Below are 23,273 nucleotides of genomic sequence, written 5' to 3' on the forward strand. Positions count from 1 at the left end.
TGAGAATTAGTTGTCCAGGAGGGAAGCGCACCGGCGAAGGTAGGCGGCGCAAACTCTACCTTGTGCGAAAGGTTTTCCCTCTGGCTGTAGAGGACAGCTCGATGCTTCAGGCCACCCGTCGCTGCTCTTGCGGACGCGCCGTTTTGTTTCAGACCCATATAGCGCCGTCAGCCTCGCAGGGCTTGCTGTTTGTGTCCTCGCATTAACGCGACTATGACGGTTTCAATACTCCGCCGTTTCGGCGATGACCGTCGAGTACGGTGAACCAGAATATCTCTTGGCATCGTCCAGGTGCAATTTTGAACTTTAGTTGCAGGCCCGAAGATCGCTGGCCGCAACGCGAGAACGGCAAATCCATAGGACGCTCCAGCGGGTTCTCCGACCAAGCAAAAGTCGAGACTATCTGCAAGACTTGTCATCCGGCAACCATGGACGAACCTCCTATGAAACGGCCCAGACGAGCCGACAGTGCTGCAATGTGGGACAAGGACGAAAAGCCGGATCCACGTCTGAGTTCAAGCGGCAGAGACAAGCCTCGGGCGCAGTATGGCGAAGACAGAGAAGGTGGCCGACTCTCTAGACATGATGATGGTCGCCGGAAACGATCCAGGTCTCGCGATAATCATGAGAGGAGAAATGAGCGTGATCGTGACAGAGAGAGGGGTCCGAGAGACCGTGACGCCAATGGAGGCATTCGGCGTGACAGAAGCCGGAGCCGCAATAGACAGAGGGCGCCACGAGGTACGTGGGAATCTGCAAGAGACAAGGTCATGGACTCACGCGGCACAGATTCTCGCAATGAACGCTCGAATCGGCGGTCACGCTCACGCTCTCCATACAAGAACGGTGGTAACACCTCTGTGCGGACGCGCTCTCCCCCTCGGCGGGCAGACCACAATCGGCCACGGTCAAGAGAACGAACTGGTCTGGGAGGAGACTCTGCGCAGCCAAAACCCAGAGCTGAAGCCGCCGACAAAGAAACCCCAGACGTCAACGGTGACCGTATGGCGGTCGATGAGGAAGACGAAGAAGCACTTTTGCGGAAGCTGATGGGGTTCACCACATTCAAGACTACACAAAATACGAAAGTCCCCGGGAACCAGATTTACGGTGTCAGAAGGGAGAAGAAGATCGAGTACCGACAGTACATGAATCGTGTTGGAGGCTTCAACAGACCCTTGAGCCCTTCGAGGTGATTGTGGCGGCTCTGCTTTTGAATTACTAGTCAACCAGCTGGTTCTCGAAAATCCTTCCAGGGAATACCCAGAATGCACCTTTGGTCGACAAGGACCAGAAAATCAACGGATTCGATACTGTTTGACTGCACAATCAGCCTTTTCACTAGGCGCGAGGAATGGCGGACAGCAGCTTCCCCTACCCTGGCCAAGGAGATTCCAACAACCAAAGGACAATTCGCATTGACATCCCGGTTCTTCGACCAGCAGCAGATACTCTGGCGTGAGCGCGGACAATGCAGGCGTAAATGTCGCATTTGGGTTTGCACCACTGGGTGATGAACACGGCCATGCGAAAAGGATCAAGCAAAAACAAATGCCCCAGTCTGGGCTCAACGTTCGGAAACTGGATGTGGAGATCCATCCGCAAGCTCGCCTCGAAACCTCATGGCCACGGTTGAAGCGTCGCGTCCATGGTGGCCGCCCTCTACTTGCACTAGCAATGGCTATCCTGGTTGCATATTCGTTACATTCCTCGGAGCCGCTTGAAAGGCCCGCCCACTTGCCGAAGAGGAGGTTGACTCTTCGAAGGTGAGGCAGATGTCTGCCCCAACCATCTGCGATTGAATTGACCAAGAACAACATCACATGAACGTACACAGACGACGAGCCGACCCTTCCTTCGATTGATGGGAACACGAAGGTCGAAACTGATCACAAGAGCCCTAAACACTCGACTTGGACGGTCAGAGACCACGACGGGCTCTGTTTTTCATCAACTCGTTATCCGTCTTGCGGGCGACCAAGTATTATTCCTTCTGCACCTCCGCCGCAAGTTGTCGCCGCGTCTGAGGTGCGAATTTCTCGTCGCAAAACAGCGAAAGTGGTTGGTCATGGTGGACATGTTCCAACAATTGGGAAAGCAATCTTCGAGATTGGGGCAGAATTTACTTCATATCAACAAAGAAATTCAGACGGGAGCTTGTGCCATGCAGAGGTCAAGAAGCAGCCCGCCTCAGATATATTGGCACATCCCAGCAAATCGAGACAGAAGACATTAATCTTGAATCAGGGTTGAGAGATGAATCAAATTGAACATCTCTCAATATTCAAATCACAATCTTGCATGATCTTCAGTAGGAGCACGCTTCTCCAGTGCCCTCTCGACGTCCGCTTCTCACCTCTTGCCCCAGCAAATATGATTGCTGGGAGAACCCGCTAGCCTCATCAAGGAGCGTGATGGTGGTATGGAGCATAGTATACCCAGTATACAATACGTGGGTAGTGAATTAGCTAAGGACCAAACGCCGGTAAGAGGGAAGTAGTCGACCTGACAGGAGAAGACCCGAAATTTGAGAGATGGTAGAACTACCGTGGCCTCAATTTGGTATGAGACAAACACCGTGGCCTTAGTAGTAGACCAAAGCATTCCCCTCAACTGGGAAATCTACATATACGATCAGGAAACCAACCATGCCACACATGATGGTCAGGCCGTCAACATATACCTACACGGTGGTGATTACTGACCACTATCACTCTTCAAGGTCTCCTGCACCTCCACAACCACCTCTACTATATCCCGACGACGATGCCTTTGACAACTTCCAACGTCCTGCTGCTCCTTCTTGTGCCGGTGGTCTTCGTCTGGACCAGCCGTACCTACCACCTGATCGTCAACTACCTGGCCGCACGCAAGTTGGGCATTCCCACCGTGGTCATCCCAGTCTCATGGCAAGACACGTGGTGGGTTTTGATCTGGGGAAACTTCCGCTGGCTGCGACATGCACCCCTGATCGGGCACTGGATAGATTTCGGGCATCATAACTGGGCGCAGGAATTGCGCTGGCGACCTCACCGAACCTACGGCGACGCGTTTGTCGTCGTGTCGCCCAAGAAGAACGAGATCATGATCAACGACCCGACGGCCGGCGTGGAGCTGCAGACGCACTACAAGGCCTGGATCAAGCCGCAGCCACTATACAGCATCTTCGAGACATTCGGCAAGAACGTGCTCAGCGTCAACGGCGAGGACTGGCAGCGCCACCGCAAGATCGTCAACCCGGCCTTTCGCGAACAGAACAACAGACTGGTCTGGGAGGAGTCGCTCAAGCAGGCCAGACAGATGCTACAGGTGGCCAGCGGTCGGCCAGGTGCGTCGCAGACCCTTCTCGACGTGCGTCACGACTGCGTTCTCATCGCCCTGCATGTCCTTTCCGCGGCTGGCTTCGGGCATGCCCATGACTTTGACGGTGGCTTGCGTGTCATCCCGCCGGGTCATACCAGGAGCTTGGCCGAGGCGTTGATGTTCCTGCTCCAGAAGATCCTGCTCGTGCTGTTGAGCACGAAATTCCGCGTCTTTGGTTGGATCATGCCACGCAAACACAAGGAGGTCACAGAAGTTGTGCAGGAATTCCGCCAGTATATGAGAGAGATTGTCGCTTACAATCGCGCCACAACGCAGGGCGGCGGTGGTGGCAAGGCCGCCGATATCGTCAGTGCCTTGGTCGAGGCTGATGAGGCTGCGAAGCGAGAAGAAAAGACTGCCGGGTTGGGCATGGGTGCCAAACCAATGTATCTCAGCGACGAGGAGCTCTTGGGCAATCTGTATGTTTTCAACCTGGCCGGGTTCGAAACCACCGCGAACGCCTTGACCTATACCTTCCCCTTTCTCGCTGCCAATCGAGAAGTGCAGGATTGGGCAGGCCAGGAGGTCGATGCGGTGCTGCAAGGGACCGATGCTCCGGATTATGAACGGGTCTTCCCGTCGCTGGTCAGATGTCTTGCGCTGATGGTAGGTTCAATCTCGGAACTTTGACCACGTATCCTCCGATTAACGCCTCCTGCAGTACGAAACTCTACGCCTCTGGGGACCCGTGCCAGACAGCACTCGCTGGTGTGCCGGAGACTTCCAGACTCTACGGGTCAAAGACCACGAAATGATCATCCCGGCCGAGACGTACGTGTCGACGAACTTCTATGGCCTGCACAGTGACCCGCGCTGGTGGGGAGCTGACAGTCTCGAATGGCGGCCTCAACGCTGGATCCAGACCGACCGCAAGACCGGCAAGGAGTCTATCGCCCCGCCTCCTCCAGGCGCCGCCTTCATGCCGTGGAGCACGGGGCCTCGCGTCTGTCCCGGCCGCAAATTCAGCCAGGTGGAGTTTGTCGCGGTGATCTCGTCATTGCTGCAGGACTACCGACTTGAGCCATTGGTGATCTGGGGCAGGATGCAGACGAAAGAGCAGGCAAGACAAGCACTCCTGGACGTGGTGGAGGATTCGCACAACGTCATCACTCCTAAGATGAGACGACCTGGAGACGCGGGAGTCGTGTTCATCAAGCGGTGACACGCCCCGCAAGCGCATTGAACCCCGTCTTCGGGTGTGCAAGCGAAGAAGGAGTCCTCATTGCCTCCTCCTACCAATCGACACGTACAACGCATGACCATCCCACAGCTTCCCGTCTTGAGTGAGATGCTGTTCCCAGATCGTCGGCCACACCTGTCTGGCCTTCTCCAGGAGGGCATCATCCTCCATGACCCATTCAAAGGTAGTCCGTGATTGCTCCTCGAAAGCTTTCATCGCCTCGTCCGCCTCCCACCAGCGTTGGGGAACGTAACTCCTCGTCCGGAACGACTTGGCCACCTCCAATCCTGCATTCTCATACAGCTCCTCCAGGGAATGGACATTGCGCACCCACTCCCGGTCGAAGATGAATGGCTTGCCCATTGCACGTCGCAATGGGCCAGTGGAAAGATACTGGAGGGTATGGTCCTCAGTGGGCACATCGATGATGATCTTCCCCGTGCCAGGTTTGAGATAATTCGCCCAGCGTTGGATGTTTTGGCCTGGGTCTGGGAGCAGAACGAGGGCGGAACAGCATGAGATGACATCGAATCCACCTCGGTGGGTGACAACTTCTTGGATGGCGGCAAGTCCAGACAAGTCTGTGATGTCGGCCAGTACCCATTGCACTTGCCCGCCGTCCCGTGGACGTGTCTTGCGTCTTGCTTCGTCGAGCATCGCCGCTGTGACGTCCATTCCCACGACAACTCCATCGGGGCCGACGGCTTCGGCCTGGGCAAGAGTCACCAGCCCAGTTCCGCATGCCAGATCCAGCACTGCACCACCTTTTGGGGGAGGAAGCCAGGCCACGAAGTCATGGGCCAGTTCGGCATGCCAGCCACCATTGGCCGCGTCGTAGTTCGCGGCTCGTGGTGTGTATTGTTTGATAGTTTCAGAGATGAAGGTGTCGGATGGAGTGGATGATGACATGGTTCGCGAGATAGACAGTAGACCTTATGGGCATATTATTGCTAAGGCGCCAAAATCTGCTCAGATCTCGATCGCAAATTCTCCAAGAGTTTACAACCTGCAGTAAGACAATCTGCCATATCTATATACTGGTGGCACAAGAGGTTGTCAAACTTCTGTTCTTCCATCTATGAGATGGTAGAATAACGTGATTAATGTTAAATCTTGTATAGTCAAAAGTGTTGGCATCTACTATCAATTGCAGTATGAGCAGAGTTGTCTAGGACAGCGAACAGTTTCGCCAAGATATTTAGTGACAGTACTGAATGCCGAATTGGGCAAGGTGTACTACCGCTATCTATATCCACTCCACACGACTCTAATACCACAATATATAGAAAACCTCCAAAATTTGTCCCAAAAACGAGCCGTCCTTCCGGCGCTCGACCCGTCTGGATGGTCTAGTTGGTTATGACATCGGTCTCATAGACTCTACTATGATCTTGCGCGTTAAACGTAAGAAGTTATCCGAGGGCCGCGAGTTCGAATCTCGCTCTGGACAGATATACTTTCAGAATTACCTTCACTGTTTGCCTTTTTGGTTTTTTAGGTGGTCCTTACGAGCCGGGATGGGGACCCGTCTTTGTTTTTGTGCGTTTGGTTGTTGAAGTTCTGTGGCTGAAGGCTTAGTAAGTGCCGAGCAACGCTCGTGGAGTACAGTGGGGGACGACCACCGAAGTTGTCGAGCACGATGCGGTGATGTGACGCTTCGTCTCTCTCCTTCAATGGCCGAGAATGGCACCGTAAGTCGATTGGTGCCCTTGCCCGTCATGTCTGATACGATTTATATCTAAATCATACAGGTCAGCTGCAAAGGACTAGGTAGCTAAGCTAAAGCTAAAGAAAAGCCATTTCCAGCACGAGCCTGGCGCCGAAGAGCCCCCGGATGCCGCCACGATTGTAAAACGCAGCCGTGCGAATGATTCCGACCAGAACTCCATGCAATCGTACCACCATTTGATGCTTCAGATCTGTGGCCCCAGGGGCCTCCAGCAGTCTAGATCCGCTACTTGGTCGCATGTCAGAAAGGCATGCTTTCGTCTCGGCAACAGATCCATCGCCTCGGTCGCACCAAGACATGCTTTACAACATGAGACCATTGAGCTGCCGATGGGTGTCAGCGGCCACATCAGGCTTGAGTATGCGCAAAATGACTAGCTGGTTGTCGAGTCCAGTGGGCTGATTGTATGAGGTGAACAGTGTGATCTCTCCTCATCCGTCCACGATTAAGCCAGAGGAGCCACGGAACTTACTGGTCTACCTCCCACCCGGACCTTCAATTGGCCATGACAGTACAAGCACGCCCTCAGTACAGAGACTGGCATGTTTCCAGGCCTTCCTTCCTCCCACAACCTCGCATGTTGTCATAAACTACCGGCTGGGGCTAAACGAGGATTCGAGCGAAATCACACGTTTCCCCGTCCCTATCCACGACGTGTCGACCGCGTTTGAGTTTTTAACCTCCTCAACATCGCCCTTCAACCGCGGTCAAGACCGTGCGCCCCGAATATGCCTTGTTGGGAGCCACATTGGCGGAGCTCTGGCGACCATGCTGGCACTGACGGAGCCAAACAGTGTCCATGCCCTTGCTGCAATTGAGCCCATGGTCGATTGGGTCGGACTGGACGAGTTGGTGGAACAATTGCTTGCCGCGGAGTCTCGGAAGAGGCATATCCAGAAAACGGCAGCACGGTATGGGGTGGACAATCCTTCCGTGCTCGCCGCGGCGGAGGAGCTGATCAAACTACGGGCGAAACTGTTCGGCACCCCATCGTCTTATTTCGATCCGTTTGCAAGTCCGACGTTGTTTTTACGAGCACCAGGACGGGATACACCGTGGAGCACGACAGTAGGTGACCGCCTGGTAAGCGAGATGGGACTCGACGAGAACGACGGCGGCTCTGACAATGAGAGCAATGGGAATCAGTCCAGTGACACCATGTCACAGCCATATGCTTCGTCGACCGCCTCCACCACAAGCAGTGAAACGGTTGAAGCGGCTTTAGTGACCGACAATCAAGCAATTTCCTCAAAGGACACAGAGTCATCACCACGGAGACGTAAAGTCCTCCGCCGCTGGCCGGCCATCGGCAATCCGGACTCGGTGCTCCTCCCTCACGTTAAGGTGATTGTGCGAGGCCAGTTAACCGCTACTCCTGTTACTACTCCTCTTCCGTCTGATCGCAAGGCAGTAAGCATTGGCCTCGGCCTGGCGGCGTTGAAGCATGCGCAAGGCATCGAGCTCGCGGAGCTGATGCGCAGAGCGTGTTTTCTCGGGCGAGAGCGAGGTTTTGCGGAGGAGAGGGTCTCACTACATGAAGAGAAAGACGCCACGAACAGTGACCTCCCACACGATAGTACCGAGTGGGCAAAATTGTCCGTGCTGGGCAACTTGGATCCAAGGAAAGAGGTGGCTCCAGATCTACGGTCAACTGCCGTCAACTGGCTGCATGGGATGTTCCAACAAGAATAAGGTATCAGACGGTCAATGCTGGAAGTCCAATTCAGAATTCCTGCCATCTACCACGAAGCTCTGACCCTCTATTTCCTCTGTTACTTTGCTCATTCCTCCAGCTCGATCTTCAGATTCCGGGACCGGGTTCCTTCTTTATCTTCATCAGCTGCGCCCGATTCCGCCCGTGACCGCTGCCTCTCGAGGTCGCTCCGGAGACTGTCCAGAAACCGGGCCGCCTGGGCCGAGTACTTGCATTTCCGCCGGATGGCCTCGCCATACTTGTAGAAGAAGATGGGAAACGGGAAACAGGCGAGGGCGATGAAGCCTGGGACGGCGGAGGCCCAATGGATGCCGAGATTGCGGTACATGTAAGTGGTGAAGAGAGGGAAGATGGCGCCAAACGCTGACCGCAGGATCGAGTTTGCGGCCATGACAGAGGCGGCGTAGATGACGTACGAATCAATGCTGCCGACGAGAAGAGAAAATGCGTCAATGTCTCTCGAGAATCATTACCCAGGGGGAGAAGAAAAACACAAAGTCAAAGAAGTGTCAACTCACAGGTAATTCGCACAGGCCATGAAAATCAGCAGGAAGCCCGTCCCAAAAGGCACGCCCGCCAAAATCGGCACGATCCAATGCACGCTCGGGGACGTGGTTGCGGCGAACCAGGCGAGCCCGACGATGGCGAACACTCCGCCCAGGATGACCGGAGGCAGCCGAGACTCTGGCGGCGCGAAGCCGCCGGTTGCCTTGTGCAGCCGGAGGTAGCGTTTGTTGTCGTAGACGATGATGGCGATGCCGATGAACAGCCCGACCATCATTCCGAGAAAGGCCAGGCCGCCTACGCCGGCATTCCAGCCGCGACCTTCTTGAAAGACGATGGGGAAGGCGGCAAAGCAGAGGTACAGAGTGCCGTAGATGACGGCCATATAGATCTGTCGGGAAGAAGCAAAAGTCAGCCTTTCATTCCATGCATGTGCGACTTCCGCGTGGGCTCTGTTTCTTTTCTTTTTCATTCGAGGGCCGACGTCCTTGGCCAGTCATGTTGGAGCCAAACAGCGACTGGGGTCCTCCTCCATCAACTTACAGTGAGAAGCAAGACCACGGGTTCCCGAAACAGCAAGGCCCAAGGAAGAGCCAACGATTTCCGCACGACCTCGTGCAAGTCCAGCGGATGTTCCAGGTCGATGCGAGTCATGTAGGATTTGCCGGTGACTTTGGACAACAGCTGCGCGCGTTTGCGCAGCAACACGGGGGCATATGTTTCCGGCACGAAGACCATGCCCAAAACAGTCAGCGCCGCAGCATACAGGGCCAGCAGACCAAACACCCAGCGCCAGCCGGCGGCGTCGCTCAAGAAGCCTCCCACGACGGGCCCCAGCGACGGGCCCAGGAACGGCGCGGCGGAAAACGCAGCCATGGCGACGCCTCGCTGGTCGGCCTCCCACAGATCGGCGATCTGGCCGCCGGGAATGACGAAGACGGCGGAGCCGATGGTGCCGCAGAAGAAGCGGAAGACGATCAAGGTGGCGATGTTCTGGGCCGCCGCACACACGGCCGTCCAGAGGATGTAGAACAACAAGCTGACCAGCACGATGTGCCGTCTCCCCACGGCCTCGGACAGCGGCGCCCACACCAGCGGGCCCACGGCGAAGCCGAGCACCATGAAACTCAGGCCGAGCAGAAACACCTCTTCGCTGCAGTGGAAGTCGTGGATGACGTGCTTCGCCGCGCCCGTGTACGCGCTCGAGGCCAGCGACACGCACAGCGTCATGAACGCGACCAGGCCCGTGATGCCGACTTTCAGCCCGACGTTGTAGCTGATCGGGTTCTCGGGGTCGTCGTCCAGCCATTGCACGATATAAGGGTCCGCGGGAGTGCCACTGCCGCGATATTTGTGGTCGGCAATCTTCGCGAACTCCGTCACCCGTGGCCGCCATGGTCTCTTGCGCAGAGTATGTTGTGACCAGTCAATCGGAGCCGGGGCTTGCTCGATCGTCTGTGGTGACTGGCTATGGCTATGGCCATCGTCGATGTCGATGTCGGCGTGTTTTCCCCTTTTCTCTACGGGCAGAGAATCCAAGTCTACCTGTTTCTCAGAGTCATCGCTCAACGACCGGCTTGGGGTTGAAGAAGAAAAAGCAAAATCAGGCCGAGCTCGACTAGTCTCTGTCATGATTAAGGGTGGTGTGTTCTCTCTCTTATAACCCGCGTCCGTCCCCAAGAACTCCGATCGTTGGTGGAAAGAGACAAGAAAGTACGCGCAACGGCGACACGGCGTCAAGGTCTTTCAGACTGGCAAGGCAAGGAGAAAAGGACAAGGTCGCCCTTAGCCTCGGTTCGGTAAGGGTATGCCATAGTATATAAGGTCCCTTCAGTTCGGCTTAGGACATACAAGCTCTAGCTCTAGCCCTGCAGTGTGGTAGTGTGACTAGACTGCATAGGTACTGCCTTGTTGAACCATTGGTGTCGGTTCTCTCTCTTCCCTCTCTATCACTCATGTCGGAGATATCGGGCCAGGCTCCCGCCCTTCGGAATTTAGGTACTAGTAGTTGTAGAGTCAGTCCTAGTTACTACCTGCTTGCCGGGTGAGTAGCCTACCACTACCACTAGCTAGTACTTAGTATCTTTTTCAGCAGCCTACTAGCTGAGTCTGGGGTGTTTATTTCCATTCAATTTCAGGCTGGCATGGGGGTAGGGAGGGTGCAAGTGGAGCGAGGGGCGGGAGCTGCTCCGATGCGAAGCACTTACAAGTACGGACTGAGTACTGCATGGTATGGTATGCGACAGTCAGTTGGTTGGATGGGTTCCGCGCCCGACAACTAACAGGCTGCCTGCCTGACTTACTAAGTTAGTAAGGTACCTAGTAGTAGGTATGTAAGTAACGAGGTATCAGCACAGGGGTAAGAAATTGAACAACAATGATAAGAGAACACTAGGTATCACATTCAAGTTGTCCGTTCAGTGTCTGTCTACTACTGGCGCCCGTCGCCCCGCTTCCCCTGCTCACTTCCTCCCTTCTCCAGCTTCGTATTTTGTGCCAAATTGTACAGAGTACGTACCTACATAATAAGTTGAACCCCCCCACTGTGCCCTGCCCCCACGGGGGTCGATGAGTAATCGGTAATTGTCTCTGCGGACACGACAAGACACGACAGAACAGACAGACAGATACATGATGCCGGGCCGGAGGAGAGGGAACCTCCTGTCTATCTGTCTGTCTGTCTGGTGCCGAGTGTTAAAAAAAAAGAAGGAGAAATGATACACCGCTTGCGATAAGCCGGAAGCCTGCCTCCCCAGCCGAGGCTCCTGGGTCCACGAAACTCTGTAGACCGGGGTATCGAGGACACCAAGACACATATGCTATGGTACGTAGTACTACAAAGGACACAGTACACACACAGTACACCCAAGGCATAAGGTACCTACCTACCTTAGGTACAAGTCCGTCATATTCAAGGTCATGCATAGGTACCAAGGATCATTACGTGCTGTACACCGGCAGTACAAGAGGTCAACCATCTTCGAATGGCAGCTAATTCAGCAACGTTAGGTAGCTGTCAAGTTGCAGCTCAACGCTGTTTAGCTATGTAGGTAGCTACTAGGTCTCCATGGCAGCTGTTCGCCTTTCCAGCCCCCTGTGTGCAGCAATCCATGCATCGATCGATCGTGCCGTTCATCCAAGCCCCTTGTCCCTTCTCCCTTGCCTGTTGTCGGTTCTCTGAGCCCGGATTCGCCCCTGCATCGATCGACGATGGAGCCTTCCACCACTGCAGCCGTCAAATATACTGTGAAGTTATTCACTCTTCATCTCTTGTCATGGGTGCCCTCGTCATCCCAACTTTTCCAGCCGTATCAGCATGCACGTGCACGTACTCCGCCGACATCATCATACAAATGTCGATAATAGAGAACATTGCTAAACGTATATGTCGTATCATTTCGCATTCGTGACCGCGCAATCGATCCAAAACGAATCCAAAAGCAAGCGGGCGCCTTTCTTTTTGACACAGCAAATTCCAATCACAGTGACTTTGCCGCCTGGTTTCACATCCGATGGTGGTAACAATATAATAAAAACATGGGGTTGTATGGTGGTATGGTCCATGCAACGATCGAATTCGTATTGTCGGTTGCGGTCGTCTCGAGATATGTCGGGCCCTCCTTCTAGCGAGTCATGCGATACGTCAACCTCGACAATGGTCTGATCAACGCGTAGTCACCATCTCATACCTGCCACAGCCGTATCCAAAATTTACAGTCGGAGGCGACTCCATGTCGATACCCTGTGACCATCACCGCCGGTTCAGGAAGTTCATAGTTCCTGCCTGCTGCATGTTCAGCAGACTATCCGCGCGCTGGAACACGTCGCCTTTGAAGAATTGGTCCCCATATGCACTGGCCGGCGTACTCGGCACCGTCGCCTGCGCGGCTGGACCCAGGGCTGCAGACAACGGCGTGGCAGGTAAGGGCGCAGAGACCGGACCGATTCCATTGGGGCCAAAGTTGCCTGGACCATTATTGCCATTGACCATTTGTCTCATGGCCAGATTATTCGTCATTGCACCCGACGATGAACCGGGCGCCGCCGGCACAGGGGCCATGGGAGGAGGGAAGGGACTGGGAAGCGAGGGGTCACCCATTTGACCCGGGCCTCCGTATCCCGACATGTTATTGATGCCATTGGAATAACCGCTCCCATTCACGGAAGCCTGTTGACCCAAAGATTGATGAAATACGCCCGGAGGAGGCATCGCCGCGGCCGCACTGTCGGTCAGGTATCTCCACGGGCTGGTCTCGATCAGACGACCAGCTTCCCGACTCGCCTTTTGCACTGGTCGTAACATGGTGATGAGTTCCTGGGACAGCAAACGGAGAGATTTCGCTTCGCGCATATCGGTAAGTAGATCGATAAAGCTCATCAAGAAATTCTTGCACAATAGCCATAACGACGGATCGTTCCGGCCACTGGCATTGGGCGCGACATATTGACTAGGATCCTTCAAGCGCATGTTGACTAGCCTGATCTGGAGAGCCTCACTGACCTCGATGCACAGTTTGCATCGATACACAAGAGTAGACCATAGTTCATGGACCGACTTCGGCTGGTGATTCTCCTCGGCTACTTCCAGACATCGTAGGAATTGTTGTTTGGCAATCGGGATGGTATGCAATGCCGCATCATAGGCACGGGTCAGAGCAAGGAAGATTTGTTCGAAAATGGCCTCCTCCTGAGTATCGGTGAGACCGGTGGTCGGGTTCACTCGAACTGCGTACGACGCAGACGGTGGGAGACTGAACCCTTCACCCGAGCGGGGAGTGCCGGCAACGGATGAAGAATTGATTCCATTCATGATCTGCGCGGTGCGGGAACTCGACCTCGACCTTAAGCCGGTGGTGGACGTCGAGGTCATGGTACCACTATTCGAAAAAGTCGATGAAGTTCCGGTCAAGTTACCACCATTGAGGGTGGTGCCGGTCAGGTACATAGGAGTCGGGAGGGCACCCGTGTCCACAGGTGCTACAGAGTTCGGTTGATATCCCGGGTTGGTCCCTACCACTGGATGTTGAATGGTCGTGTCACTGCGCAATCTCGCACCCGGCCTGGAAGGCCAATTTCGGTCTCGGGTCGGCGTGCTGGCTCGAACCGGTTGCGAAGGAGTGCTGTATTCTTCAGGAATGGTCTGGATAGGATGGGTGTTCCCACTGGACATCTGTCTTCTATGACCCATGCCCTGTGTAACCCTCACATCCGCCCCGAAGCTCTGGATCGCATTCCTGACCTCCACCATGCTTCCATACAAAAGAAGCATGAGGGTTCGGACGTAACGAGGATCAACCCCGGCGACGATCTTCTTCACATTATCTTGCAGTTGAGCCGTCACATGCGCATATGCCATGATACATGTAGCACAGTCCCGCCGGATCGTTGACTCGAGGTTCTCCACGGCATCTCCATCCGCGGGATCAACCATGTCCACTTGTTCCAATGCCTCATTTAAGCGGTCCACGTGAGTCGACGCGTTGAAGAAGGTGAACTCCAACGTGTTCCGTCGGAATTCCTTTCCTCTGATCGCGGCGATCAGCCCGGATATATGCGGGTGGATCTGATACAGTGCATAGAGAATTCCTTTGGCACCCTCGATGACAGGGCTGTTCCAGTCGTGCTCAACCTTGTGTTCGGGTAGGCTGGACAATCGTTTCACAAAAGCCAGCCTATGTCTCCTCGCATCCCGGGGACTGTTGGGACTCGAAGCGCTGGCCCCACCAGGGGACGACAGAACGCCGTTACGCTTGAGAACGGAACCATGACTGAACCCCCGAAGATGGCTGTTTCGATTGGCCCGCAGTTCGTCAATGCTGTCCAAGTCCGGCTTGTCCTTCCTGAGCATGCCCATTCTCTTATGGCGGGCGGCGGCTGACGCTTGCAACACACTCTCGCTGTTGCTCCGATTCCTCTCACTGCTGTTCTGGCTGATCAGAGGCGCTACGCCGGGCCTCCGAAGGATGTTCTGGGTTCCAGAAATGACCCTATAATGTGAACGTGTGGGTATGGGAGGAGCATTCGGCTGAAGCGGGGATGATCTGTTGCCATCTGAGCCAAAGTCGATACTGCCCGTACTTGGTATGACGGGGAATCGGCTGCTCAGGGCTCGCTTGAGAGGCTTTGGCGTTTCCATTGGGCCCTCCTCGATCTCGGGCGATGCTTCGGTGTCGGCGACCACAGGGTGCGTTTCTTTCAGGTATCGCTTGATCTCGGTGGTGATGGCCGTTTCCCGTTCATGGTCGGTCATTTCTGAGAAGGATACCTCCGACTCCTTCGCTTCCACGATCTTTTTCAGCTTGAACCGGAGAGGGTTCTCTGCGATCTTCAGTATCTGCAATTTGGTCAACTCGCACAGCTCCGTGGGCAGGTCTTCGATCCGGTTGTGCACGATCGAAAACACCCGCAAAGACTTGAGATTCCGGATGTCGCTCGAGATCCTGCGGACCTTGTTGCGACTGATATCCAGGATTTCCAACTGACTGAGTTTGTACACCCCTCGAGGTATTTCCCGGAATACATTGGAGCGTATGTTGAGATATCGTAGATGCGTACATTCCGCAAAGCGTAGAGGAATATGCCAGATCTGATTATGTGACAAAGATAGTCGTTCCACCTCGGCTTTGATCAGGTCCACCACACTTTCCGGGAGTCTAGCAATGTTCGAGTGGCCCATATCCAGTGTGAGCTTGGGTTTCACCGCGTCACTGACTGCTTCACTGCCAGCAAGTGCATGCTCGGTATCTTGTCTGGCATCGGCCATCTTTTTCCTGAATAGCTCTGTGGTCTCTTCTAGAGACAACAAGGCCTGCTCGTTCTTCACGTTTTGTACCGCCGGTCGGTCTGCCGCTCGAGGAGAAGTGTTCACGGCTTGGGCTGGATTGGCACGCTCGTCATTTGCTCTGGCATTCTCGCTTAAGGCTCGAGGTCTTTCGTCGTCTTCATGACGAAACGGCCGACCCAGGCGTGTAGCATCTTCGGGTCGAAGCATGGGACGAGGGGTTGCCAGTTGGCCAATGTCTGGCTCCATGATGTCGGACACGCTCGTATCCCTGAACCCCAGGACAGATATGGGTATGGTGTCAATGGCCAGCATCGAAAGGGAGAATCACGCGGTGGAGTGGCCTGCGCATCCACAGCATAATCGGCGTTGCAGCCCAAGTGGGAAGGGGAGAGGAAGGAGGAGGATGCGAACGTCGAGGGTCAGTGTTCGTTAGACCATGGCAGAACCGACGAGGTCTCCGAATAAACGGTTCGTGTTGTACCTCGTGTCGTATCTCGCACTAGGATCGCGCACAGGGCTCGTGCAGAGGGATGACCGCAGCCAGTGGATCGATCAGTCGTGGTTTAAGGGGTAGCAGAAGCTCGACGAAGTCGGGCGGGTGTATGGACGATTGATATTCTTGACAAGAGCACAGGCGATTGCTGAACGGGCCAACAGAGGTTCTCTCTTCTCTTCAACGACCTGTTAGCAGAAATAACGTTGGAGCGCAGGCGTGACAGGGTATTCTGCGGGCATCACATCCAGGAGCCATGGGGGTGGAAGCGAGAGATGACGGATAGTAGTGGTAGTGCTACTACTTATTAGTATTTACCACGACTAGTACTAGTAGTAGCTGGCCCAACACTGGGCTGGCGTGCGTTCACCCGCTGTGATGGCGCGACGCCGTGGCGGAAGGAGGCAATCAGACGTTCCTAGTGATACTACTATACTTGATTGGGATAGACTGGTCTGGCTAAGACACGTCTAGCGTTCTTCAAAGTTGCCGACTATCTCTTCTGCCACGTGATCGGTTCCTGGTGCCTTGCAGAGAATCCAAACTTAACACTAACAGCGCGGTTTATCGTCATTAGAGGCTTGGCAACGGTCACTGCTTTAGTAGTACTACTAAGTACTAGTACTGAATGGCACGTGATTGAAATCCAATTTGATTGGCCCGTCGTTATGCCACCGAACGAGGCTGTCTACTATCGAACACTGCACCGCATATCTCTGCCCTCTCTACCACACTGCAGTCCATGTGCTTCGACAGGGGTTCGTCTCTCAGACACCGAGGAGGAAGATGGCCTGTCGAAGATTTCACCCACACTCCTGTTGACTTCCGTCCTCCATCAACCTGCTCTCCGTCCCGTATCCGTGTAGCCCTCCGTCCAGAATCCATTGCTCATTATCTTCATTATCATCTTGCACTCTCCGCCACACGCTCTTCCTAGGGACATGCCCGTCCGACTCGGCACTCTTGCCTTCGCTGGTTTGTTCCGGTGCCTTCCATATAGGACGGATGAGCTTCCCAGTCGCCAACAGAGGATTGTTGCTGAAGGCGCCTTTGCCTCCTATACTGAGGTGTTGATGCTCGTCGTCACCCTCATGCTCGTCGCCGTCATCCTCATCGGCATGCACGGAATCTTCCTTGTCCTCTGACGACGGGGCCTTTTCGCGCCCGTATGTTCTGACTAGTTTTCCATTCCGGATACTCATGCTCATCACCGTCCTCTTCTTTTCCCATTCCGGACGGTTGGCCTCCTCCAGCTCCCGCAGATACTTCTGCTGTTTCTTCAGTGCCGCTGCCCGCTGGACGGGACTCATCCACTGCGTGGCGCCTGGTGTCAAGCTCATATCGTAGTCCGCCGCTTCGTCATACACCCGAGTTCGTTGTGCGTTTTCTCGTTGAAACGCCAGCAGCTTGTCTCGATGCGCACGTGCTCGCGATGCTGCAGAGGACAGCTCATCCCCAGAAGCGCTGTCTGGTGTCGAGCCACCGAAGACTGGGGTGCCCTTGCCCGATTGAGATTGGGCAGCATTGTGGGCCGCCATTTTCTCGATTCCTCGTTCCTCTTTCAACGCCTTGATCATATCGTTGACTTGGTCTTTGCTCAGGAGGGGCGAGTCGCAAAACGAACAGGGCTGGAGCCCTTCGAAAGCACAGATGATCTTTCCACAGTTTATGCAGTTCGGTGCGGTGGTGAACAGAGGGTGTATCGAAGCGTTGCAATCACATCTTCTCCTCTTCGTGGACAAGGTCGGATTTGTAGCCAGCTCCAGAGCGGCAATGGCTGAGGTCAAGTCAGCCACGCTTGTCGTTGTTGTCATCGTGACACCACCCTTATTTGGTGTAGAAGCGCCAGACTGCGACTGTGCCTGCGAGTGGGTAGGGTGCGCGGGCTTTTTAGACTGCTTTGCCCGCACATTGGCAAATCCAAAGTCGGATATTAGCTGGCCAGAAGCCGACGGAGGCAGCTTATGTGACGATTTGGCTGGCGAGGCGTCACGAGAGGTTGAGCCTGAGACTATGCCTGCAGTAGTATGAGGTGCTTGTCGCGCTTCGGGGGCACTAGAGAGAAAAGGAATATTCCGATCTTGTGAGGACGGTCTCGGTGTTGAAGACGAGTAGTTTTCATCGTCATAGTGTTTCTTGTAGCCGCCCGTCACGTTTCCGTAACCTTCGGGGCGGCGAGCAGGGCCCGTAGAGTGAAGTGGAGGCTTTGATTTCTTCGTTGCCTTCTTCCTTGGAGATGCAGCTCCATCTGAAGTGCCGGTGGCCAGTGAGGAAGCCTGCTCGGGCGGGACGTTTGATCGTCGGGCGTTGAATGATGAGATAAATTCAAGTGCTTGCGGTGAGTCTCCCAGTAGGTTCTTCAAATGGTCTGCAGCCGCGGGCTTTGAGAGACTGCATGTATAAGTGACGATTTCTTTCAGCGAGCCGTCGTCGATGGGAAGCAGACGTTGCAGCCGCGGCAGTGCCCATGACTGTACGTCGCCACTCATGCTGGGTAGGATGAGCCAGCAATTGTCGGTACACGAGCGCTGTCAAGCACGTTTGCAAGGTTCTTTGCTGGGATGTGACCGACGTCGAACTGAATAGAGGGTTTTCTGGACGATGGGCGATCAGTGAATTGTCGGCTTGTGGTGCTGAAGGCAGCAGACGTTGGTGTTTGTCAGTGGTGTGGTACGTAGAAGGGCAGTCGAGTCAATTCATTAATTGGAGGTGCTTCTCAAAAAAGTGGTCCAGCATTCTACACACTGCACCGCAGTGTACGAACTGTCGTTGCAGACCACATTAAAGTCATAGATTCATCAACCAGCATGACTCCTGTATGTCTCTTCTACGCATCTAGCAATATTAGCACACCAGAATCAGGCATTAAATGTGCTCAAATTCTGAAATTATTTTTATGGCGTCTCTCGTAACAATACAAGGTGCTGAAGTCGACGGCAGCCGGGGTATCATTATGATACCTTCCATAGCCATTGACTAGGACTAGCTCCCTCACCGAGGTTCAGCATTGTGGGCGACCAAGGCGATCAGAGCAGCTCCGAGGCCACTGCCATCCTTTGCCAGGCCAATCCGTATCTTCTTCTCATTCTCCCCAATTCCTTCAATCTCACGGAATGCCTCCCGGATATAGTCCTCGAAGCCCGGGTAGTACTCGACCAAGCTGCCGTCAACACCAATGTCCACAATCTCGTCCTCCTCCAGCTTGTTCGTCGAGAGAATAACACCTCCTAGGGCCACTGCACTGAGCCTGGCCGCTCGTTTGCCGATAGCGTGGACCAACATCTTGACCGCCACGCAGTCCTCGGTGGAGGCGGCTTCAATCTTCAGCTCCTTTTCCAGGGTCTGCTTCGTGATTCGGAGATGGTCGGACTGGTCTTCCTCGACGATAGAGAGGAAAGAGGTGTCGATGCCCCACTGCTGGTAAAGCGGACTGTCCTCGCCCACCGTGGTGGTACTTCTAATATCATTGTCGAGCGACGATGCGTCCTTGAACAACGCCACACCCGCATCAGGATGCGTATGCAAACTAAGCAAGGCTCGGCGGAGGATCTCTCCCAGGAACATCCCCGATACCCGCTTCTCAAACATCTGCAAGCCGGGGTTGACCGACTCTCGATCCAGGTCGATGTCATATTGAGTACTTGGCAGAACGCTCAACCCATTGTCAAAGCTGCCCCATTCTGTGTTGATGACCATGAGGCCCGTAGACTCGTCGTAGTTGGTGACGCCGCCCTCCGCCTCCTCAATTGCCTTCATCTTCTTGACCCTGTCCAATTTCTCCACGTACGCCCCGTTGGTGCCGGTACCGAAAATGGCCCCAATTAATGTCTTGGTCTTGCCGGGAGAAGTGTACGACCGAGCCATCAGGGTCCCCACAGTGTCGTTGACCAGAGCTGCCACGCGCACATGAAGTCCCAAAGCATCGATTTCGGTTTGCAGGAGCTCGCAGACGTCCTTTCCCACGGCTTCATCGATATCATAGCCCTTGGTCCACCGCATCAATCTGCCCTTGTTGATACCAATCTGGTTGACGGGGAAGCTGAAGGTAAAGCCCAAGTCGAAAAAGTCCTCGGCCGCAGGAACGTTCTTGTGCTTCTCGAAATGCTCGTTGTGGTGTGTTTTGATAAAGCTCTCGATCTGTTTGGCAAGGAAGGAAAACAACTCGTGGGCTGTCTCCGCCTCCATCAAAGACCTTGGGACAGGGACCTTGGACTGTTGTAGCGAGAAGGAGTGGTTCCCGTGCAGCGTGATCGAGCAAACCCGGAAGTTGGTGCCACCGAGGTCGACCGCTAGATACACACCCTAGAGGTGTCAGCTATGCCGTCCGCCAGATGGCGCTGTTGTCCCTACCTTTTCTGTGCCATTGGGAACCGAGGTGACATAGGTTGGGATTTGGCTCAGCGTTGTTCCCTGCTTCGCTAAGCCTTCTTCCATTTCCCGCATAAATTCCTTCACGCCCTTGTTCACATCTTCGGCAGTATATTCAAACTGTGCCACCATACGCTTGGTCTCTGCTTCAAGCGCCATGTTGGTCAAGACGCGAGTGACGGGAAGTGCGAAGAGAGATTTGGGCTTGCACTGTGTGCCGGGTTCCAATTGTTCGAAGTACGCTTCTTGTCTGTAAACACTGTCTCCGAATGGGCTCAAATGATGCGCGTGATGCTGCACGGCCGGCTGGGAATGCGGCTGGACGTCTTTTTGGGATCCGAAGAACTGTGCAAGTAGGACGAGGAGGAGGATCACAGCCGAAGCGAGGTATAAGAGAGGGACTGGCGGTCGCGGCGACAGTTTTGCTCGTGCTCTATATTGTTCAGTACCAGAGATTCCACCAAGGAGTCTCTGCCATAAAGGATACTGTCGGGCTTCTTGACGGAGAGGTTGCTGAGAAGCCAGCTTTGCTTTGTGCGGGACAAGCTGCAGGTAAAGAGGGGTGCAGCTCTTCACACAGTAAGGAAATACGTAGTCATAAATTCGTAAGAGAAGTTGTTAGGATCGTAGGAGAGGGGCTGTCGCTGTCCTCGGTGGGAACAGACCAGGTTAGGGTAACAGTAGGAGGTTCGTGTGGTTCGTGGTTGGTTTGTGGGTTCGTAGAAGGCAGCTCTGCAGAGACATGACATGGGGAGGGAAGAGGAGCACAGGAAGCTGGATCTGATGATGATGTCGTATCGAGGGCTTGATGTCTGTGACCTCGGTGGCTTGTTGGTGGGCCAGTCACTTTACTGATTGTACTACCTACTACCTACTACCTACTGTGTCACACCATGAACTCGAAGCTTGCTGCTACCAGTCCCTCTATCATTCAGCCGTGTCGCAGATGGAAGGTCTCGGACTTTCATGTTTATCATACCCAAGCAAAGCGCAGGCGGAATGTGGTACTACCGCATTGTTCTCGCAGCGCAGGCTGCTACTATTGACACCATACACCATCTCTGCCATCCCAAGTCACTGCCATCAACCATCCCCCATCACTTGCAGAGAGCACTGCAGTGGAGAGTAGTGGTCTCTTCTCGTTTGCCGTGCCGACTTCGCATTACTCACTCGCAGGCACGACAACAAAAGAAATCGCCAGGACACTTTGCAGGTGGCTACCGAAGCCTACGCACATTGCACTCATACAGTTCCGCCGCCTGCGCCAAATTCACATTCCACGCCTACCTGGCTATGTTTATTTCAAGTGCCTCCCCTGCAGTAACAGAAATCCTCAGAGCTGGAGGTGAGGGACGGCCGTAGTCTCTTGAACCCCTACAAACGCCTTATTTTGCCGACAACACCCAAGTCAAAAAAGCATGTCATCCGAATCATCATTCATGGTCTCCCTCTCCGTCATATCGTAGTCGTCCAGAGTCTTCCTTCGTTTCACCTCGACGGTCCGGCCGCCGAAGTCAGTCATGTCGACCTCTGCAGCAGTCTGGACCCGACCGCCCCAGGACAGTCGTTTCAGGATGCTGCTTCGGCGCTGAAACTTCGAGTCTGAATTGGATTGTCCACCAACGGAAGAGGAGGAAGTGGACTGCCTCTGCGAAAAATACGACCGTCTTTCAGAAGTCGGCGATGCTGGCTGCATGTGCTTCTCATGGGGGGATGGTTTCTGCATTGTGTCGTGAAGCATAGATTCATTGGTGCTACCGGGACTGATGTTGCTGGGGTCGATATTCCATCCTGTCCCGAGGAGCTTCATGTCGGGGTCTGTCTCATACATGGCCCTCATTTCATGAAAGTCGTCTTCCCCACGGGGTCTGACGCTGCCTCGTCGTTTCCACATATGCCACAACAGATGGTCGTTCCCAAGTAAGTCGGCCAAAGTGTTGGTTGGAATGGAAGCGTTCTGCCGTGTCGATATGTGTGTGGACGTACGTGCGCAATTGACAGACACAGGTGAATAGTCCTGGGCGTTTCGGAGGAGCTCTGCGGTCGAGGATCGTTCGCAAATGTGAGAAGGAGAAGAGGAGGTGCTGCCTGCTTCGTGTGTTGTATGTTGAGGCCCGAACACTTGTGATTCGAGTAGGTCTCCGCTTGACAGACTCTCCTCCGACCAACCCAGGTCGTCCCTCTCATATAGGCTGCGGCCACTTTTGTTGGAGTCACCTTGCCGCACCAAAGACACCCCTTGTTCATGCTGTCTCAGCGGATGCATACGGAGGACATTCTGAGTAAGCTCACATGGTTGACCAATGACTCCCGTGAGCCTGATTATGCGAGCCTCTTCCACAGGTCCTTCTAAGGGCATCAGCATTGACACATCACTCTGTTGTGACATGCTACTCGTCCGACCTCTGTTTCTGCCATGTGCATCACCCGAGTCGTCGCCATCACAGGGGAAATTGTTGCTATTTGCCGTTGTCGGCCCCAAAGCAGTCATTTCGACGTCGCAACCATGATACCCTCTGCTAAGACCATCAGATATGACAAGGGGGGTGTATCTTGTAGAGCATTTAGTCCACACATCGATTATGTCTGTGAAGTCAACAAGGTCCTCCTCGTCACCGTCGTCACCGTCGTCATGGCTCGATTGGTTGTTCAAGGCAAGGTCTGATATCTCGCACAAGAGATCTTGGTCTTGCAATCCTGCACCATGATCTGTATAATGCCTAGTCTCCGCTGTTGAGCCAGAATTCCCGCCCTTCTCCGACGACCACAAAGGTGGCAGTTTTCGAGCATGTTTGTGATGCCGCAGACCCGTTATGACGGTCATCCAGAGGTCCTTTTCCAAGTCCAGTATCGATTGGTGTGCACCATCAGTTTCGGAGACGCCTGTCGATGAGGATTGTTCTGAGCCTTTGCGCATGTCAGGGTCGTGATCGCTCGAAAATGGAAGGAAGGCTCTCAGAAATCCTGAGATGCCTGGGATGAATTTGGTTTGCCCCTCGAACTTTGCCGTATAGTTAGGAATGAAACTCCCCGGCGCAATGTCACACAATCGAACCACGTCCATCTCAGAAGATCGACTAACACCTGCTGCAAATCGAGTCGCTCCCGGACCAAGGCTGTTACGAATCGAGGCATCAA

General features: G+C 54.3%; 9 protein-coding genes across 9 annotated transcripts; 3 read left to right on the top strand and 6 right to left on the bottom strand.

The window, feature by feature from the left end:
- Positions 1–428: 428 nt before the first annotated feature.
- On the top strand, positions 429–1,196 carry A1O1_03561 (uncharacterized protein; the record flags this gene model as incomplete). Its single annotated transcript, XM_007724463.1, has 1 exon — positions 429–1,196. One exon carries the CDS (start codon positions 429–431, stop codon positions 1,194–1,196), a length of 768 nt encoding a protein of 255 aa, XP_007722653.1.
- Positions 1,197–2,766: 1,570 nt separating this feature from the next.
- On the top strand, positions 2,767–4,525 carry A1O1_03562 (uncharacterized protein; the record flags this gene model as incomplete). The annotated part of the gene is made up of 2 exons (XM_007724464.1): positions 2,767–3,969; positions 4,025–4,525. The coding sequence occupies 2 exons, from the start codon at positions 2,767–2,769 to the stop codon at positions 4,523–4,525; spliced, it is 1,704 nt and encodes a 567-aa protein (XP_007722654.1).
- Positions 4,526–4,582: 57 nt separating this feature from the next.
- Positions 4,583–5,452, bottom strand: A1O1_03563 (uncharacterized protein; the record flags this gene model as incomplete). Its single annotated transcript, XM_007724465.1, has 1 exon — positions 4,583–5,452. One exon carries the CDS (start codon positions 5,450–5,452, stop codon positions 4,583–4,585), a length of 870 nt encoding a protein of 289 aa, XP_007722655.1.
- A 1,149-nt stretch (positions 5,453–6,601) lies between these two features.
- A1O1_03565 (uncharacterized protein) lies at positions 6,602–7,964 on the top strand (the record flags this gene model as incomplete). Its single annotated transcript, XM_007724466.1, has 2 exons — positions 6,602–6,630; positions 6,692–7,964. The coding sequence occupies 2 exons, from the start codon at positions 6,602–6,604 to the stop codon at positions 7,962–7,964; spliced, it is 1,302 nt and encodes a 433-aa protein (XP_007722656.1).
- Positions 7,965–8,053: 89 nt separating this feature from the next.
- On the bottom strand, positions 8,054–10,122 carry A1O1_03566 (uncharacterized protein; the record flags this gene model as incomplete). The annotated part of the gene is made up of 3 exons (XM_007724467.1): positions 8,054–8,411; positions 8,505–8,881; positions 9,034–10,122. The coding sequence occupies 3 exons, from the start codon at positions 10,120–10,122 to the stop codon at positions 8,054–8,056; spliced, it is 1,824 nt and encodes a 607-aa protein (XP_007722657.1).
- A 2,119-nt stretch (positions 10,123–12,241) lies between these two features.
- Positions 12,242–15,520, bottom strand: A1O1_03567 (uncharacterized protein; the record flags this gene model as incomplete). The annotated part of the gene is made up of 1 exon (XM_007724468.1): positions 12,242–15,520. One exon carries the CDS (start codon positions 15,518–15,520, stop codon positions 12,242–12,244), a length of 3,279 nt encoding a protein of 1,092 aa, XP_007722658.1.
- Positions 15,521–16,570: 1,050 nt separating this feature from the next.
- A1O1_03568 (uncharacterized protein) lies at positions 16,571–18,256 on the bottom strand (the record flags this gene model as incomplete). The annotated part of the gene is made up of 1 exon (XM_007724469.1): positions 16,571–18,256. One exon carries the CDS (start codon positions 18,254–18,256, stop codon positions 16,571–16,573), a length of 1,686 nt encoding a protein of 561 aa, XP_007722659.1.
- A 502-nt stretch (positions 18,257–18,758) lies between these two features.
- A1O1_03569 (glucokinase) lies at positions 18,759–20,294 on the bottom strand (the record flags this gene model as incomplete). Its single annotated transcript, XM_007724470.1, has 2 exons — positions 18,759–20,069; positions 20,118–20,294. 2 exons carry the CDS (start codon positions 20,292–20,294, stop codon positions 18,759–18,761), a joined length of 1,488 nt encoding a protein of 495 aa, XP_007722660.1.
- A 1,249-nt stretch (positions 20,295–21,543) lies between these two features.
- Positions 21,544–23,199, bottom strand: A1O1_03570 (uncharacterized protein; the record flags this gene model as incomplete). The annotated part of the gene is made up of 1 exon (XM_007724471.1): positions 21,544–23,199. One exon carries the CDS (start codon positions 23,197–23,199, stop codon positions 21,544–21,546), a length of 1,656 nt encoding a protein of 551 aa, XP_007722661.1.
- Positions 23,200–23,273: the final 74 nt, after the last annotated feature.

The sequence above is a fragment of the Capronia coronata genome (assembly GCF_000585585.1).
Source record: "Capronia coronata CBS 617.96 chromosome Unknown acBCG-supercont1.3, whole genome shotgun sequence".
Lineage (NCBI taxonomy): Eukaryota > Fungi > Ascomycota > Eurotiomycetes > Chaetothyriales > Herpotrichiellaceae > Capronia > Capronia coronata.